This window comes from Oxyura jamaicensis, chromosome 4 (genome assembly GCF_011077185.1).
Source record: "Oxyura jamaicensis isolate SHBP4307 breed ruddy duck chromosome 4, BPBGC_Ojam_1.0, whole genome shotgun sequence".
In the NCBI taxonomy this organism is placed as follows: Eukaryota; Metazoa; Chordata; class Aves; order Anseriformes; family Anatidae; genus Oxyura; species Oxyura jamaicensis.
The window spans coordinates 10,207,269-10,222,346 of record NC_048896.1 but is presented as its reverse complement, the minus strand read 5'-3'; the positions used below and the strand labels follow the sequence as shown (position 1 = coordinate 10,222,346).

The 15,078-nt window shown below is 59.7% G+C and overlaps 2 protein-coding genes across 6 annotated transcripts; one reads left to right on the top strand and one right to left on the bottom strand.

Annotated features, from left to right (window-relative positions):
- Nucleotides 1-635: 635 nt before the first annotated feature.
- RAB9B (RAB9B, member RAS oncogene family) lies at nt 636-5,642 on the top strand. 4 transcript variants are annotated; one of them, XM_035323868.1, is made up of 4 exons: nt 644-684; nt 993-1,062; nt 1,242-1,365; nt 1,699-5,642. In XM_035323868.1, exon 4 carries the CDS (start codon nt 2,314-2,316, stop codon nt 2,917-2,919), a length of 606 nt encoding a protein of 201 aa, XP_035179759.1. In that variant the 5' UTR covers nt 644-684; nt 993-1,062; nt 1,242-1,365; nt 1,699-2,313; the 3' UTR covers nt 2,920-5,642. The 4 variants fall into 4 exon arrangements, with proteins under 4 accessions (XP_035179761.1, XP_035179758.1, XP_035179759.1 ...); XM_035323870.1 differs by having other exon boundaries at nt 636-684; nt 993-1,365; nt 2,058-5,642; XM_035323867.1 differs by having other exon boundaries at nt 636-684; nt 993-1,365.
- Nucleotides 5,643-8,270: 2,628 nt separating this feature from the next.
- Nucleotides 8,271-15,078, bottom strand: PLP1 (proteolipid protein 1). Of its 2 annotated transcripts, none has more exons than XM_035325962.1 (7): nt 14,923-15,078; nt 12,900-13,086; nt 12,136-12,397; nt 11,151-11,319; nt 10,920-10,993; nt 10,711-10,776; nt 8,271-10,283 (listed from the first exon to the last, which is right to left on the bottom strand). In XM_035325962.1, the coding sequence occupies exons 1-7, from the start codon at nt 14,924-14,926 to the stop codon at nt 10,212-10,214; spliced, it is 834 nt and encodes a 277-aa protein (XP_035181853.1). In that variant the 5' UTR covers nt 14,927-15,078; the 3' UTR covers nt 8,271-10,211. The 2 variants fall into 2 exon arrangements, with proteins under 2 accessions (XP_035181853.1, XP_035181854.1); XM_035325963.1 differs by having other exon boundaries at nt 12,241-12,397.

Genomic DNA, 15,078 nt, shown 5'->3' with positions numbered 1-15,078 from the left:
GGGGGGGGGGGGGAGCGGGACCGGCCTCCCCCCGCTCGCCGCCACCACGGGCCGGCAGGGGAAGGGCAGGGCAGGAGGCCGCGGGGCCCCGTCCGCCGCCCGGCCCGGTTACCGGGGGGCCTGGTGGTCGTTCTCGGGCATCGCGGGCCTGGGGGAGGCAGGGCGAGGGGTCCGGGAGCCCGGGGGGCCCGGCGGGGGCCGCCTGTCCGGGTGCCGGTCGCGGCCCGCTGGGGCTGCTCGGCGCGGTTCGCCCGGCGGTGGGCGGCTGCGGGCTGGGGAAGTGAGAGCGGAGAGCCCGCCGCGGGGCTGCCCGGTGCGGGGCTGAGCAGAAGTTTGTGATTTGGGCGCCGTGGGTGAGAGCCCCGAAAAGAGGAACCCGGCTTAGCAGGGCCCCGCCTCTGACGCTGCCTTGAAGGGGCCCGAGAGCCGAACCGAGCGGCACCGGGGGCTCCTCCGCCGGCCCGAGGCGGGCCTGGGTCGCTGGGCAGCGCTGCGTGTCTGTGCCCCCCCCAGGGACACCGCAGCAGGGGGGAGCAGGCACGCTCCCCTCTTCCATACCGGGCTCCCGGCGGCTGGCTCGCTCCCTGGGTTAGCAGGTCCAGGTACACGTTCCGTCTTCGGATCAGGTTCCAGGCTGGTAGGCAGGCCAGGCAAATCAAAGCCGCCGGCTTCTTCCAGATCGAGGTGAGACACGGGTTGTGCACTCGTGCCAGCGCTCCTTCCTTTTGTTCTATCTTACTGGGGGTTTAGCATCCACGATGCTCCTGCCCTGGTCAGCAATGATCAGTGTTCCCCTTCACCTGCGGCAAGGGGCACTGTGTCCTCACCCCTCGCTCCTGGCCATTTTACTCCCGGTACCAGCGCTGTGCTTTCAGCGTCCTGGAACCCATCTGTAGTTTGTCCAGCCTGGGTCAGCGTTACAAATGGAAGGGCACCGCGCTGAGCCCCGCTATGGCAACCTCACTGACCAATGGCTTATTATTTTTTTTTAGTGACTGTTATGCTGGAGGAAGGCATTCCCTGGAGAGTCCCGGAGACAGAAGTGCAGTATTGCTAGAGCAGGTACAGTACGGAGAGCAGCAAAACAAATCTCTTCTTCTCTGTCGGGCATTTACCTTCGCTCATAGAATGCCCCTGGGAGGGGGAGGACTGGTTGGCGCTTGGCCTTTTTCCTGCGGCTGCTGACTAAGGAGGCTGTGGTGTTGGGCTTGTTGCAATGTGAACTTGCACCTGTGCCCTAGCAAACTGGACTGCGAAAAGCATTGCCAAGAAGGAGCAGCAGAGAAGCCGGGTCTCTGTGCCCAGGAAACCTCTTCCGAGCTGTAGAGCTCATGCACAGAAAACAAGCGCAGCTCCACTTCTAAGGTGAGTCAGCGTTCTCGGGGTGATTAAGAACTGGTTTGCTGGATGACTTATATTGATGTTAGGCCTGAACATCGCTTACATCCTTCCAGTCAGATGGGAGAAATGATTTGGCTAGTGATTGTACAGCACAAAGGGAAGGCCTGGTGGTGGTGATCCCTGGTGGTATTCTGCTGTTTCTGTGCTAGCCTGAGGACACAGACAAGAAGAGATGTCTAACTGGTGATGGTGTGTTTGGCAAAACTAGATAAGCTCTCAGGTACACAAAGTTTTCTTCAAGTGTAGTGGAATTAATACGTAACTGACACTCAACAGCTGTTCTCACCTTGCTCTTAGCGTGGAGACCTGCTGCTTCCATTTCACACCTGATGGAAGAACTGTGTGCTGGAAAACTTGCCTAATAGCCAGCTCTACCAGGTGCTCTGCTAAGAGATTATCTCCTATTTACAAAATTTGTTCAGAAATGGGGATGGCAGTTCCATATTCTATTATTTCCTGTGCACCTGCAGCAAAATCCAGAAGTTGGAGTTTCACTCCGTACTTCCCCTGAAATAACGCAGAGAATGGACAGTAGCAGAAGGCTGCTGTTACAGTACTCCACTTGAAATCTAGGGTGGACTTGCAGTTATTTCCTAAACCTCTTGGAAATCCCAGCGTAATGGTGAGGAGCACAAATGTTGCATTCTTTATTCCAGTGTGCACCAGTCCCAGCACCACTGCTTAATTTCTGACGGGGACCAGAACAACTGGGAGAGATTCCAGGGCTGTGGATTTACTTCCTTCATCTCCTGAGTGCATGTGGAGTCCAAGTCAGTCTTTCACTACAAGCGACAGGACCTCTAGGTCCTCAGCTGGGTGATTTCCTGCAGAATTAGTGATTCCAATAGCTGTTCTACACTGTTTCTGGACTCTGTAGATTGCCTCGGTGCTGTGGCCCTCCGTCCTGCTGCAATGAGTGGGAAGTCCTTGCTCTTAAAGGTCATTCTGCTGGGGGATGGTGGAGTTGGGAAAAGCTCCCTCATGAACCGGTACGTCACCAACAAGTTTGACTCGCAGGCGTTCCACACGATCGGCGTGGAGTTCTTAAACCGGGACCTGGAGGTGGATGGGCGTTTTGTGACCCTCCAGATCTGGGACACTGCGGGGCAGGAGAGATTCAAGAGCCTGCGAACCCCCTTTTACAGGGGAGCCGACTGCTGCCTGCTGACCTTCAGCGTGGACGACCGGCAGAGCTTTGAGAACCTCAGTAACTGGCAGAAGGAGTTCGTCTATTACGCTGACGTGAAGGACCCCGAACACTTCCCCTTCGTAGTTCTGGGCAACAAGATCGACAAGCTGGAAAGGCAGGTGAGCACCGAGGAGGCGCAGGCCTGGTGCATGGAGAACGGTAACTACCCCTACCTGGAGACTAGTGCCAAGGATGACACCAACGTGGCGGTGGCCTTCGAGGAGGCCGTGCGGCAGGTGCTGGCGGTGGAGGAGCAGCTAGAGCACTGCGTGCTGGGCCACACCATCGACCTGCACTCCAGCTCCAAGTCGGGGTCCTCCTGCTGTTAAGAGAGGCTGCTGCTTCGGGAACGTCGCTTGGACCGGCGGCTGGATCGGAATAAGTGCGGGCAGCTCTGGGGCACTCTGAGGACGGCGGCCACAAGGACAATAGGTGGTTTGCTCACTGGGGAGTTTGCAGCCTTACCGTCTGAATTCTGGCTGGAGTTTCTGGGCACGAAGGATGTATCTACAGGAGGGAGATGTCAGAGAGCATGCGAATGTAGTCCTGCTTCCATCTCTGCCTGTTTTAGCAGGTTTAAAGGACTGGGTTAAACTAAAGACAGTTTCGATCTGTACCGAGAACTGCCTGCAGAACAAAGCTGAGGGCGCTCCAGACACTCTTTGAAGTATTTTAGTCCTGAACTCAAAAAATACTAGACCCACTAAACTCATGACCCTACTGCCAAAGGAAAGTCTGCTCAGCATACTGAGTGAAACCTGTTGGGGAGGCTGTAGCCCACACAACTGTGAGAATGCCAGGTACTGGAGTGGTGAGATGTGTGTATCTGTTCCTTGGGATCAATGCATTCTGTCCTGAGACTGAATTGTGCTAGGAATTGTTAGAACTCTGTTACGAAACAACATGCAAAGGACAGAAGAAACCGAATGCTGCAGCATCACTTCTTCGTAGCTGCCTGTTTCTGGTCTGTTTTCCCCCACCTTTAACTTTGTCTTGTATGGGTGTTATTTTGTGGAGAGACTGGCTGCTGCTTGTTTAATGTGTTTCCTTGTCTCTTCTGGAGGCCCGACACCAGATCTTGCTTCTCATATCTTGAATAGCCCTGGATGAAAAATACCAACCTGGGTAGTCACCAGGTCATGTCAAAGGGTTTAGAGTTACTCGGGAGTTCAGGAGACCTGGAGCGTGAATCCCCAGCGGGTTTCTGCCAGAAGTAATGGCTGTGTCCAGACGACGTGCTCTGGCAGACTGGATGGAAGGTGTGTGGGATGTCTCCTCGGAGTGCAGGTGGCTGTTAAACCCGCTCCTTCTGTGCGTGGGGCCGGTGACCACCGTGCTTTGTTAGCTGGTGGGTCAGCATCTTCGGTTGCTTTAACTTAGATGTTCCTATTTAGATGCTGCAACGTTAATACCTGTTCTGTCAGGGGCGGTGCTCTCAGCACAGTTAACTCACGCCATTGCCCTGGCCCTTGCTCCCTACAGGAGAATCAAAAACATTTTGTCTGTAACTCAACTGACGTGCTACTGGTAGCGAATGGCTGCTCAGTTAATTGGCCCTTGTTAATGGCAGCTGTGTTCAGTCCACTGTGGAGAGATCTGGAGTGATTCCACTTCTGTTCAAGGTGGCTGAAAAACATGGGGGGGGCAGGAAGCCTTCTAGGAAAGGATGCCAGGCTTTGCTAACCCCAGCTCCTGCCCCCTGCTAGGTGTTAGTCCCGAGCTATTTGTGTGTAGCAGAGAGGTCAGCGCTTGCTGGCTGCTGTCTTTGCCATTGTAACCTCATGTCCTGCAGCTTCCCGTGCGAGTGTTTGTTCAGAACTATGGCTTTGCCTGTAAGCACGTAGGAGCCTGTCACGGGAAGAGCTTTCCTGAGTGTGTATCCGCTAGCTGCTGAATGCAGTTCCTACTGTGATGAGCTACCGGATTGCAAATCGCGTAGCTCACGTAGAGCAGCCTCATATACTCTGCTTTAGAGCAGGATAGTCTCCGCTCTCACACTGGCTGGTGGCAGCTAACCCCCATCCCCTGGCAGTCTCTGAACTTGCAGGGTGTCTCCTCTGGGAACTCAGGGTGATCCTGCCCTTCTCACAGGGCAGCCACACGTGGAAGGGGCTGAAGCTTTAATACAAAGTGCTTTGGAGGGATCTGATTTCTAAACAGGGCTGAACATTCACATTCACAGGAATGGATAGGGAGTGCTTGCAGCCTCTGGAAAATCAGGTCCCTTGAAGTATAAGAGAAGGCTCTGCCTCTGTAGGTGCAACATATTTTTACAGGATTTTAAAATTAATGTTACTATTTATTTAACAATGTCTGACCTCCACCTACCTTTAGATTTTTCTTCAGTTCAAGACAGCTTAATATTTCCTTCAAGATCCCAAACTCTGACCTGTGGTCCTGCTCCGAACAGCCACGTTCCATTGGAGCTCATTCCCACAGAGGCCATCTGGGCTCAGGCTCCTGTTTGCTGTCCAGCCTGGCACGGGGGCTGCAGAGGAAGCTCCCTGCAGGTGAAACTGCCCCTGTCCCAGCACGGATCTTGTGATCTGTGTGAGGACCGTACCTCCGGTGGGCGAGGGCAGGGACGGAGCAGCCTGTGGTGCAGGAGGAATACATGCACAGCATGCTGTTTGCCGTGCCTCGGGTGCGTGTTGACGCTCCTGGCTGAAGCTCAAGAGCCTCATGGTTCACAGGCTGTGCAAACTGTGTGTGTTCCCTGGAGGGTGCTGCGCAGCATCTTTTATTTCTAGCAGATGTTGGATTGCCTTTTTAAAACAAAAAATATTTTGTTAGGCTTATGTGTTTTTAAAAATCCATTAAAAAGTATAGTATAATATATTTAAATTGTTTAATTTATTCTAAATGATACGCACAATTTCCGAAGGAGCCAGGATCTTGAACTCTGTTGCAAAGTTCAGTGCCAACAGCTGTCCTCTCCCTGTGTCCACTCATGCTGCTGCAGTTGTTGCTATCGCTACGGAACTGGAATTGTAAAACTGAGATTCTACCTTTATTTAAGCAAATAAAACATGGATGTACTCGAGTGAAGTCAGAAAACGTTGACTTTTTGGTTTATCAAAGTTCAAGCCAGTGACTGTTCTCCTGAATGGGACATGAAGCTGGGTCGGTTACAGCAACTGGCTGAGAGATGTCACTAAATTTGAATCAAATTAAAATATAGTGACTCACTGAACAGTAGCTGAGTAAATATAATTTACAAGCTGAATCTACTGACCAGGTTTGTCTTTTCAAGAGCACATCAGAAGACGCTTCCGTAGCAGAAATATTCCACACTGCTTCCTTCTGTCACTATATTTTAATTTTCAGCCTGGGCTCTCAGCAGCAAGCTCTGCTTTCCTTTGATTTCTTCCTGCGATCTTGGAATTGGTCCCTCATGCTCCAGGGGGCTGTAACCAGACATGACTTCCATAGGATGCCGGGACAGAAATCAGCATATGGGGACTGTTCTGTTCTGCCGTCCTGCCAGGACGGTCGCTTATTTTGGGAGGCTTTCTTTGTGTTTGCACAGTCCTTGCCTACTGTTTCTGTTGGCAGAACCTTTAGCTTGTTTTTTCTCTCATGTCTGCTCGCTTATCTGTGCTTCCAGAGGGATTGATATGGTTTCAAGTCCTTGGAAATTCTGCTTTTAAATGTGTGCAGGAGTATCTGAGGGCCTCCAGCCTCCTCCGCCGTTTCAAAATACAGCTGAGAAAAAGCCAACGTGACCTGGTGGCGGAGGGTCCCAGCCTTGCAGGAGTCACGGGGTTTGGTGAGGCAGCATCTAACGCCAGCAAGGATCTACCTAAAGCTGTCAGAACCAACTCACTTCACGTGCAATATTTTCACAAAAATGTGGGGCAGAGGCAGGGGTGACAGCAAGGCTTGTCCCCTCGCGGGGCTCTGGCCATTGCGAGCAACACCAGCCGGGGGGGACAGAGATCAGGGAAGGGTGGTTGCACTTCCAGGGCCGGCTCCAGTCCCCGAGCCCCGCTCTCAGCTTGGCAGGCCCCGACCGGCTCCGGGCCTGCAGGGGCCCGGCAGCGGCCGCGGGGGGGAGCCGGAGGGCCGGGCACCGGCAGCGGCTGGCGGCGGGCCGGGCCCAGGGGATGGGGCCCAGCCCGGCCATCCCAGCCCGGCCATCCCAGCCCGGCCAGCCCTGCTCCTCCTTCCCCTTGCAGGGCAGGGCCGGTGCCTGTAGCCTGGCTCGTCCCGTGCCCCGTGCTCAGCCTCCGTAGCTGGCAGCACCACAGGGGTGGAAGTCCCCATGGTGCTGCGGCCGTGGCCGGCAAGGGTGCCCTGGGGAGCGGCACCTTAATGTGGTGCGGCTGTGTGGGAGCAACCTGCTGCCATGCTTCAGCTGCTAGGCCTGGGGACGGTGCAGGCAGCTCCCGCTGGGCCAGTTCATCACAAGGCAGGATTTGGTCCCTGCCCTCCACAGCCGGGGGCGCAGGAGCCCTGAGGGGGCTACACGCGTCCTTCAGCCCTCGGGCCGATCTCCTGGCCATGCCGGCCACTTGCACACGCCGCCTCGCGCTGCCGTCCCCAAGCCTCGCACCCCGCGCAGGAGGGCACCGGTCCCTGTCCCTGCAAAGAGCCGTGGTTTTGTTCCCCGGCCTGCTCGCACACACACAGGGCCCTTTCAGCGTGGGGAGAGGAGGGTTGCTGGCATCTGGGATCGCAGGGAACAAAGGGCCCCATTGATGCCGGCCGCAGCCCCGCGGGTTTCTGCGAGCCGGGGCAAGGCCAGGGTGCAAGCGCGGCCCTGCGCTGAGCTGGGGGAGCAGCTGAACCTCCCCCGGCCTGCCGTGTGGGAAACCTCCGTGCTGCACGGAGCGGGATGGAGCTGGGGGGAAAAGGGGGAGAGTGAGGCTTGGGCTGGAGTTCCTCCCACCGCAGGAGCCGTGCTGGGGTTTGACCCTAGGCTGGGAGCATCACACCACGGCCTCGCTCCCCGGAGGGCTTCAGAGCACTGCTCCTGGAGGGAATGACCTGAAACAGGGTGTTTTGGGGGGGATTTCCAAGAAGAGCAGCATTTGAATCAGTTATTTTTGAAACCTGCTTCAAAGGGAGGCATTTGTCCAAGTGCAAGCAGAACTACTCCATCCCACCCCTCCACACCACCAGCCCCGCACAAACTGCCCACAGCCTGGCAGCAAATGTCCCACCGGCTGCCCACAGAGCACAGGACCAGGATTTACAGGACCCTGAAATTGTCAGGTCTGCCCTTGTGCCCAGCTGAGACCACCTTCTTTCAACCAGGGCTCTCTGCAAGTGAGAACTGCTCATTCTGAGGGGCTCTGGAGGTGTTTGCACCGAGAGCATCACGTGCTGCAAGCTTTGCGTGCTTGAGCCGTGCTGATTTGTTTTGTGCCACGTTAGGGGACGTGTCAGAGGCTGGCACCAGGTAAGCAGGGCACTAAAGGACAGCAGCTCCTCACCAGATGTGAGCTTCCTGAAAGACGCCCGCTTCCCTCTGGGTGTCTGGAGGAGAGGGAGTGGTGATAAGGGCTCCCCAGCTGGGAACAAAGCTACTGGAGTCAGGGTTGTGCCCCCCTGGACGAGGTGGGAAGGAGAAAGGGGCTGCGGGCCCACACGTGGAGTGGACAAGTGCTCCCCTTCCCTCCCTGGGGGACGGGGAAGACAGAGACCAGAGCAACAAACGGACACGCAGACAGGTATCTTGTTCGGAATGTTCTTAATTTTAATTTATTTTCTTTAATTTTTATAAAATACATCTTGTAAGATAAGTCTCTAAAAACTTGCTCCTTTTTATTGCTTGTTAACAAGTTGAAATTCTAGATCAGAGAGGAAGGAAACACTTTCAGTTGATTAACGCTCTTTTTGTGTGTTTGTGTGTGTGCACGTGTGCGTGTGTGTGTGTTTGGGGTCTGGGGACAAGGGTGGGAAGGAGGGTCTGGTTATTTGTTGTTAAATCAATACGAAAGAAAAGAACAAACCAGCAAACCCCCAAGAGAGATGGCGTTGAAGTGAATTCCCAGATCTTGACTGGTTTCTCCCCACCCCGCGGCCCCAGCTGGCATCTCCCCCTCCCCAGCCCGTGTGCGTTGGTAGCCTGGCCAACCTATTTCAGCATCCAGCAGCAAGGATCCTTCGAACGCTCTGCTCAGCAGATCGGCCCCTTCATCCTTGCCCCTGCTGAAATCGGCACTTAGAAAAACGTTAATAACACAGCCCAAAAAAAAAACCAAACCCATGCAAGGTGGAGCTGCGGTCTGCTGCTGAAAGTCGTTTCTCCGATAAATAAACACGAAGCGTAGCGTTAACACGAGGCGGGGGAAGGACAAAACAAAATACCGGTCGTCGGGGAGGACTGGGAGCTGCGTTTTGGCAGGTAGGGATGGACCCACGCCACCCGGACGGAGGGCTTCCCTCGGGCTGCCTGGGAACGGCCTTCTCGCCCCGCTCCTCGCCCCGCGGCGCCCTGCCCTGGGGAAGCCGGCGGGGTCTGGTGTGCGGGGAGCGGCCGTGTTCCAGCCCCCTGCCCACCGAGCTGCCGCCCTCCTGCCCTTCTTCGTGGGTTTCGACTGGAAGCGAGAGGCTGCCAGTCCTTCCCGACGTGGCTAGACACAAGGCGGCTGTCCTGACTCGCAGGAAAAAAAGGCTAAGATGTGAGGGGAATGAGGGGGGCGGGAGGAGGGGGGGTTGCGTTTGGCACAGGTGGGAAACAAATCGAGATCTTTGCCGTAGCAAACGTTACGGAAGCAGACGTCACCCCGAGAGAAGAGCACCATTGTGAAGGAACGGCCGAGTTTGGCGTGCGCGGCTGTTAGGCGACAAGACACACGGAGACGAGCAGTCCGGAGGGGCGTCCTGTCCTACAAAAGGGACTGCTCTGGCCTTACGCTCTCAGGGCAGCCCCCCTCCCACGTACCTGCCGCCTCCTGCTGCCCTGCCCCATGCTGGGGGCCCCGGCGGTGCTGGAGCGTAAAGCTCAGAGTCCCCTTTGTCCACGAACACCAAACTCCTTCAGGCTTAATGGGGGCAGCTGGGTTAGGGGCACGGGCTTTATCAGCATCGGGGTCAGCGCTCTCTTCTCCGCAGCGGGAAGATCCTTGCCCTAAACGCCCTTTGCCTTGGCTGCAGCAGGCACTTTGGGGTAAATTCATCTTTCTTTACTAGGGGAAAAAAAAAATTGTTCTCATCCTCCATCCATGAGAGGTGCCGGCAGTCAGCTCCAGGAGAGTCTCTAGCAATGGTACCGAGACTTGGCCAACTTCCTTTTCTCTCTAGCCTCTTTCTTGCTACTCTTAGAGCAATCTACAGGGATTTCTGCCTCCCAGGAGCACGAAGGCTTTTGCTCATCCCAGGGACACTGGAGCGAGTCCCTCCTCTTCTCTTGCTGGTTTTGAAGGGCTTGGCCCTAGAGCGAACCGGTTACCGATGACGAGCGCAGAGAGAAAAGTGCACGAAGGGGTGTCCATTGGCGGGAAGCTCTCCTTCTTGGTCACGCTCAGCACGACGGATGCGAGGGAGGAAGAGGAGGGGAGTCAGCGGCGAAGGCAGAGTTAACGCAGGAGACCTGGTGTCGGGCGGCTGCAGTGTTAAAGCCTCGGGGTTAGAGAAAAGAAGGGCGCTCGGTAGCTGGGCTCCACCTCGCAGCCTAGAACTTGGTGCCTCGGCCCATCAGCTTGAGGACGGCGAAGTTGTAGGTGGCGGCGATCATGAAGGTGAGCTGCGGGCAGGAGCAGGATGAGAAAGGGGAAGGAGGAGAAGGTGGCTCCAGCGCCCAGCACCAGCACCCCTTCGTCCCAGTGCCCGGCCAGCGTGCTGGGGGAAAGCCCCGTGGCCCTGCCGCACGCTGGGACGCCGCAGTGCCATTTGTGGTGCGCAGAGAGGGGACGGTCAGGGAAGGCACAGGGCTTGGTGCACGGCAGCAGGACCTCTCCCCGGTAGCCTCCTAAAGCCCCTCCAGGCCCCCTTCCAGCAGCTGCCTCTCCTGCTACCTTCTTATCCCCTGAGCTCGCCGTCTGCACTTATGTGCCGGAAAACGACACGAGCACGGGCTCGGTCACGTCCTTGCCCACCACCTCTGTCGTCCTCTGCCCCCAAATCCTCGCTGGGCGGAGGAGAATGGCCGGGCAGGGGGAGCACCGACTCACCAGTGAGACCAGCGTGGCAGCAGCCCCCACAAAGGCCGCGATGAAGAGGTGGAAAGTCATTTGGAACTGCAAGGGAAGACAGGGGTGAGCTGGCGGGCTGCCACTTGCCAGCCGGGGAGGCGAGCCTAGAGGCTGCCACCACCCCCGTGCCACCTGCGGGGTCTGCTCAGCCCCGCGGGGGCTTGGGAGGGCGGTGGGAAGGTGCTCACCTCGCTGGTCTTGCAGATGGAGAGCAGGTTGGAGCCGCACACCTTCCCAGGGAAAGCGTTCCAGGGCAGGACGCCTGGGGAGCCGCGGGGAGTGGGGTGAGACGGGGCACAGAGCCCCCGGACCCTCGCCATCCCCTCTCCGCTCTGCGTCCCTCTGGGCAGCCCCGTTCCCTCGCAGTGCCAGCGGGAACGGTGTCACTGCAGCCCCTGAGCAGCAAAGCCAGCACTCACCGTACATCCTGGCGTCCGCACACAGGGTGCCAATGCTGGCAGAGGTCTTGCTGGGGTTGGCGATGGACTGGCAGGTGGTCCAGGTGTTAAAGTAGATGTAGACCGGCACCGCGGAGCAGGCGAAGACCAGGAGCCAGACGATGGTCAGGACGTAGGTAATGCCCACAAACTGCAAGGGGCAGGACAAGCCAAGGGCACGGCCGTGGTTACCATGCGGCCTGGGATGGGGACAGGGGAGCGCGAGGGTCCCCAGGCAGGAGGGGGCGCGGGGCAGGCGAAGGACCGGGATGCTGCCAGTGCCTGGCTCTGCACCGCCCGCCGAGCCCGGCGCATCCCCGTGCACCCAGCAGAGCACCAGCCCGAGCCGGGCACCCGGCTGGCTCTCAGGGACGGTCACACGCACGTGGGGGTGACCGGTGGCAGCGGGACAGCTGCCGCTTCCCGTGCCGAGGGAATCCCACAGCCACGTGCCAGCGGGGCTCGGCCTCTGCGGGAGCGCAGCTGCACACCCCTGGGCTCGGCAACGCGGCACTCCTGCCCTCCCTCCGCGGTGCCACCCCGACCGTCCCCGAAGGGAACCGCAGCCGTCCCCCTCCGCTCCCCGAGGCCACAGGCTCCCCTTGCCATTTGCCAGCACTTTGTCACAGGTCCCCGGGCGCTGCGGACAGGACGGCCCTGGGGACACCGGGCACGGGGGCTGGAGAGCCTCGGGCTGCCAGCACGCGCCACCCTTGCAGGGATGCTCTCGGCTCTCTCAGCCCATGCTTAAACACCAAGAAGTTTGTTTGCCGGCAAAAGCCACAGCTGTTTCAGCTGCTTTGGTCCCTGGGGGACGCTCCCAGCCTGAGGGAGGGCAGTCGGGCTGTGCTTCCCTTGGGGATGCCCCGAAACCCGGGCGGCCGCCGTCTCCTGCCCTTCGGCCGTGCCGAGCGCGGCGAACCCGCTGTGGGCGCGCGAAGGGGTGCCGAACCCCGGTTAAGATCACCTTGTCAGGATGTCCTAGCCACTTTCCCAAACACTGACACACCCGCTGCAAAGAGTGAGCTCGCTGGGGGCCTCGCGCTCCCCTCCCTTTCGGGCCCCCGGTTACCGTTGCGCTGAGGCCCTTGCCGCAGATGGTGGTCTTGTAGTCCCCGAAGATTTGCCGCACGGCACCGGTGGTGTAGAAGCCTTCGGCCAGCAGCAGGGCTCCGTAGAGGAAGAAGAAGGAGGCCGTGCCGTAGATGACATACTGAAAAGCGTGGATGCTGCCGGGGAGAGGAGCGGGCGGGGATGCTCAGGCAGGGCTGGGGTGCCCGAGCCCAGGCGGGGCAGCCTGCCCACCGCGACTTACCCTCCCCGCGCGCCGTGGCCACGCGCCCCGTGCAGCCCCGGGGGCAAAGCCACTGTCCCCAAGGGGTGAGCTGGGGCAGAGCCATGCCGAGGGGGGCTGCAGAGCACCGCCAGCCCCCCCGTGCCCTCCATACCTACCCGGTGCGGCCGTCCTGCACGTGCCGTGGCACCTAGCGAGGTCAGATAAGAACAGGAGTGAAAAGGAAACAAGTGATCGCCGGGCTCTGCCAGGCAGCCACGGCACTGGTGTGAGGCTGCCCCGGGGCAAACACAGCCCGGGCTCTCCAGCAGTGGCACCGACCACAACCCCGGAGGGTGACAGCAGCGACCGGGTGGCGGCGGAGCCCCGGCCACCTCCTCGCGGCACGGAGCGCGACGGAGACGCGAGGAGCCCCGCGATTCAGGCAGGGTACTTACACATCGATGAGGTACTCATAGTCCTGGTAGTTTTTGGAGAAGTAGGTCTCGATGAGCTGCTCGGTGCCCGTCAGGGCTTCGTGCCCGCAGCCACAAAACAGCGCTACCCCGAAGAAGCACAGGCCGGTGGCAACCAGCGAGGCAAAGGGCGCCCCGATGAGGCATCTGGCGCAGCACTCCAACAGACCTGCCGGGGGGAGCGGGGCGGTCGGGGCGCGCAGAGCTCGGCGCCCCCGGAGCCCCAGCCCAGGAGCAGGCGGGAGGAGGACAGCAGGTTTGGGGGTGATAAAGGGGAAACGCAGAAATGTTGTGGTGCTGGAGAGGCAAATCCAGCACCGGGGAGCTCTCCAGGCACCTGGGCAGGATGGCACCCCAGCTTGCCTGGGGACGAGCTGTGACAGCGGCACGGGGCACCGGGGACACAGGGATCAGGGTGCACGGGGAGCCGATGCGAGACAGCCCGGCGGTAGGAGGCGATGCAGCGCGATGCCAGCGGGAGCGGTGAACAAGCTGCTACCGGGCTCCCTGCTGCCCGCAGAGCCCGAAATGCCGGGGCTGTGCTTCTGCCATCACAGACGGAGGGGAGCGGCGTGCCCCCGCTGGGACACACCGAGCGCGGGCTGCGGCAGCCCGGCTGCACGGCTGCGTGTTTACGGAGAGGAGCCGTGCTGGTTCCCCAGTGTCAGCGCTTGTGTAAGGGCTGTAAGCCCTCCGGGACGGCTCGTTGGCAGGAGGACACGTGCACCTGCGTGTGGGCAGGGAGCGGGGGCAAGGGCTGGCGTGCGGCTCAAACAGCCCCCGCGCTAGGGTCTCAGCTGTGGGGCTGTGGCACGGGTTTGGGGGTGCAGAGAGCGGGCAGGCTCAGGGCAGGTTTGTACCCCCCCCATACCCTGGTTGTGCCTTGAATGCCAAAAAGTCACTCGGGTCCCTGCCCCCCCCGCCCAGCACTGCTGGAAGCATTCCCAAACCCACGCTCCCCCCACAGACCCCGCAGCACCTCTCCCTTCCCTCGAGGACAAGGGAGCCTTGGGGGCCCGGCCAGCGGTGCCCTCCCCTCCCCACAGAGCAAGGGCGCGCGGTGGCACCGAGGACAATGGGGAATTGTCCCGGCACGGCCCCCCCTGCGCCCACCCCGGCCAAGAGCAAACAGGGAACAAAGGCAGCGCTGTGGGGGCGCTGGGACCCCCCCGCCTGTTTGCCTTGGATGGGGCAGGCGTGGGCACGGCAGGACCGAGGGGGGGGTCCCACTGTCAGCCCCGGCTCTTCCCACGGTGATGCTCCCTGAATTTCATCGGATCCGTGGGGAAGGCTGTGCGCAGCGCAGCGGGGTGCTGGCACAAACCAGCCTTTATTTCCCCCCCCCCTTTTCATTCTTTTTTTCCAGCCTAAATGCCAGCCAGGGAACATCGGGGCAGGTGCCCGGGGCTGGGGCTGGCGAGCGGCCCCGTGGATGTGGCAGGGCCTGGCAGGGCTCTCCCCACCACAGCCCCGGCCCCGCAGGCTTTGGGAAGCTGCCGCTGCGATGGGAAAGCGCAGGGAAGGGAAGGGAGGACAGAAAGAGCCCTTGTGCGGCACAATCCCGGGCCTTGGACCTTGGCTCAGCTGCTGCGGGGCCGCACAGTGCCCACGGGGATGTGCCATAATGAGTGGCTCTTGTGTCGACGGGGGAACCAAAGCGCCCGAGTGCCCCCGCCACCCCAGGGCTGCAGGCACACAAGCCACACGAGTTGTGGCAGGGCTCAGCCCGGGCGGGAGCTCGCAGGTCTCCAACCTGGGGCTGCAGGGCTGGTGGGACGCATCCCGGGAGGCGGCACGGGGACAGAAATTGGCGTGGGAATGCAAAACGCCGTCCCCGCCACCCGGAGGCTTCCTCCCTGCAGGCTGCCGCCCGCGGGGACCTGGGTGCCCAGGGCCTGCTGGTGCCGGGGGAAGGTTTGGTGGTCCCTTTCTGCCCCAGGACCGTGTCACCAGCGCCGTGTGGCAGCTGTCCCCGTGTGCAGCCCCCCCTGCCCCCCATACTCACCCATGGTGCCGGACTCGGTCCGCTCCCCGTGCGCTCAGCTGCCTCGGCTCTGTCTGCAGCTGGGACGAGCCCTACGCCTCTCCTGGCAGTCCCTTGCCCGGTATTGTCCCCTCTGGGTGCCTGTCCCGCTCTCCAGCAAAGAAAAGGGCTCTCTGC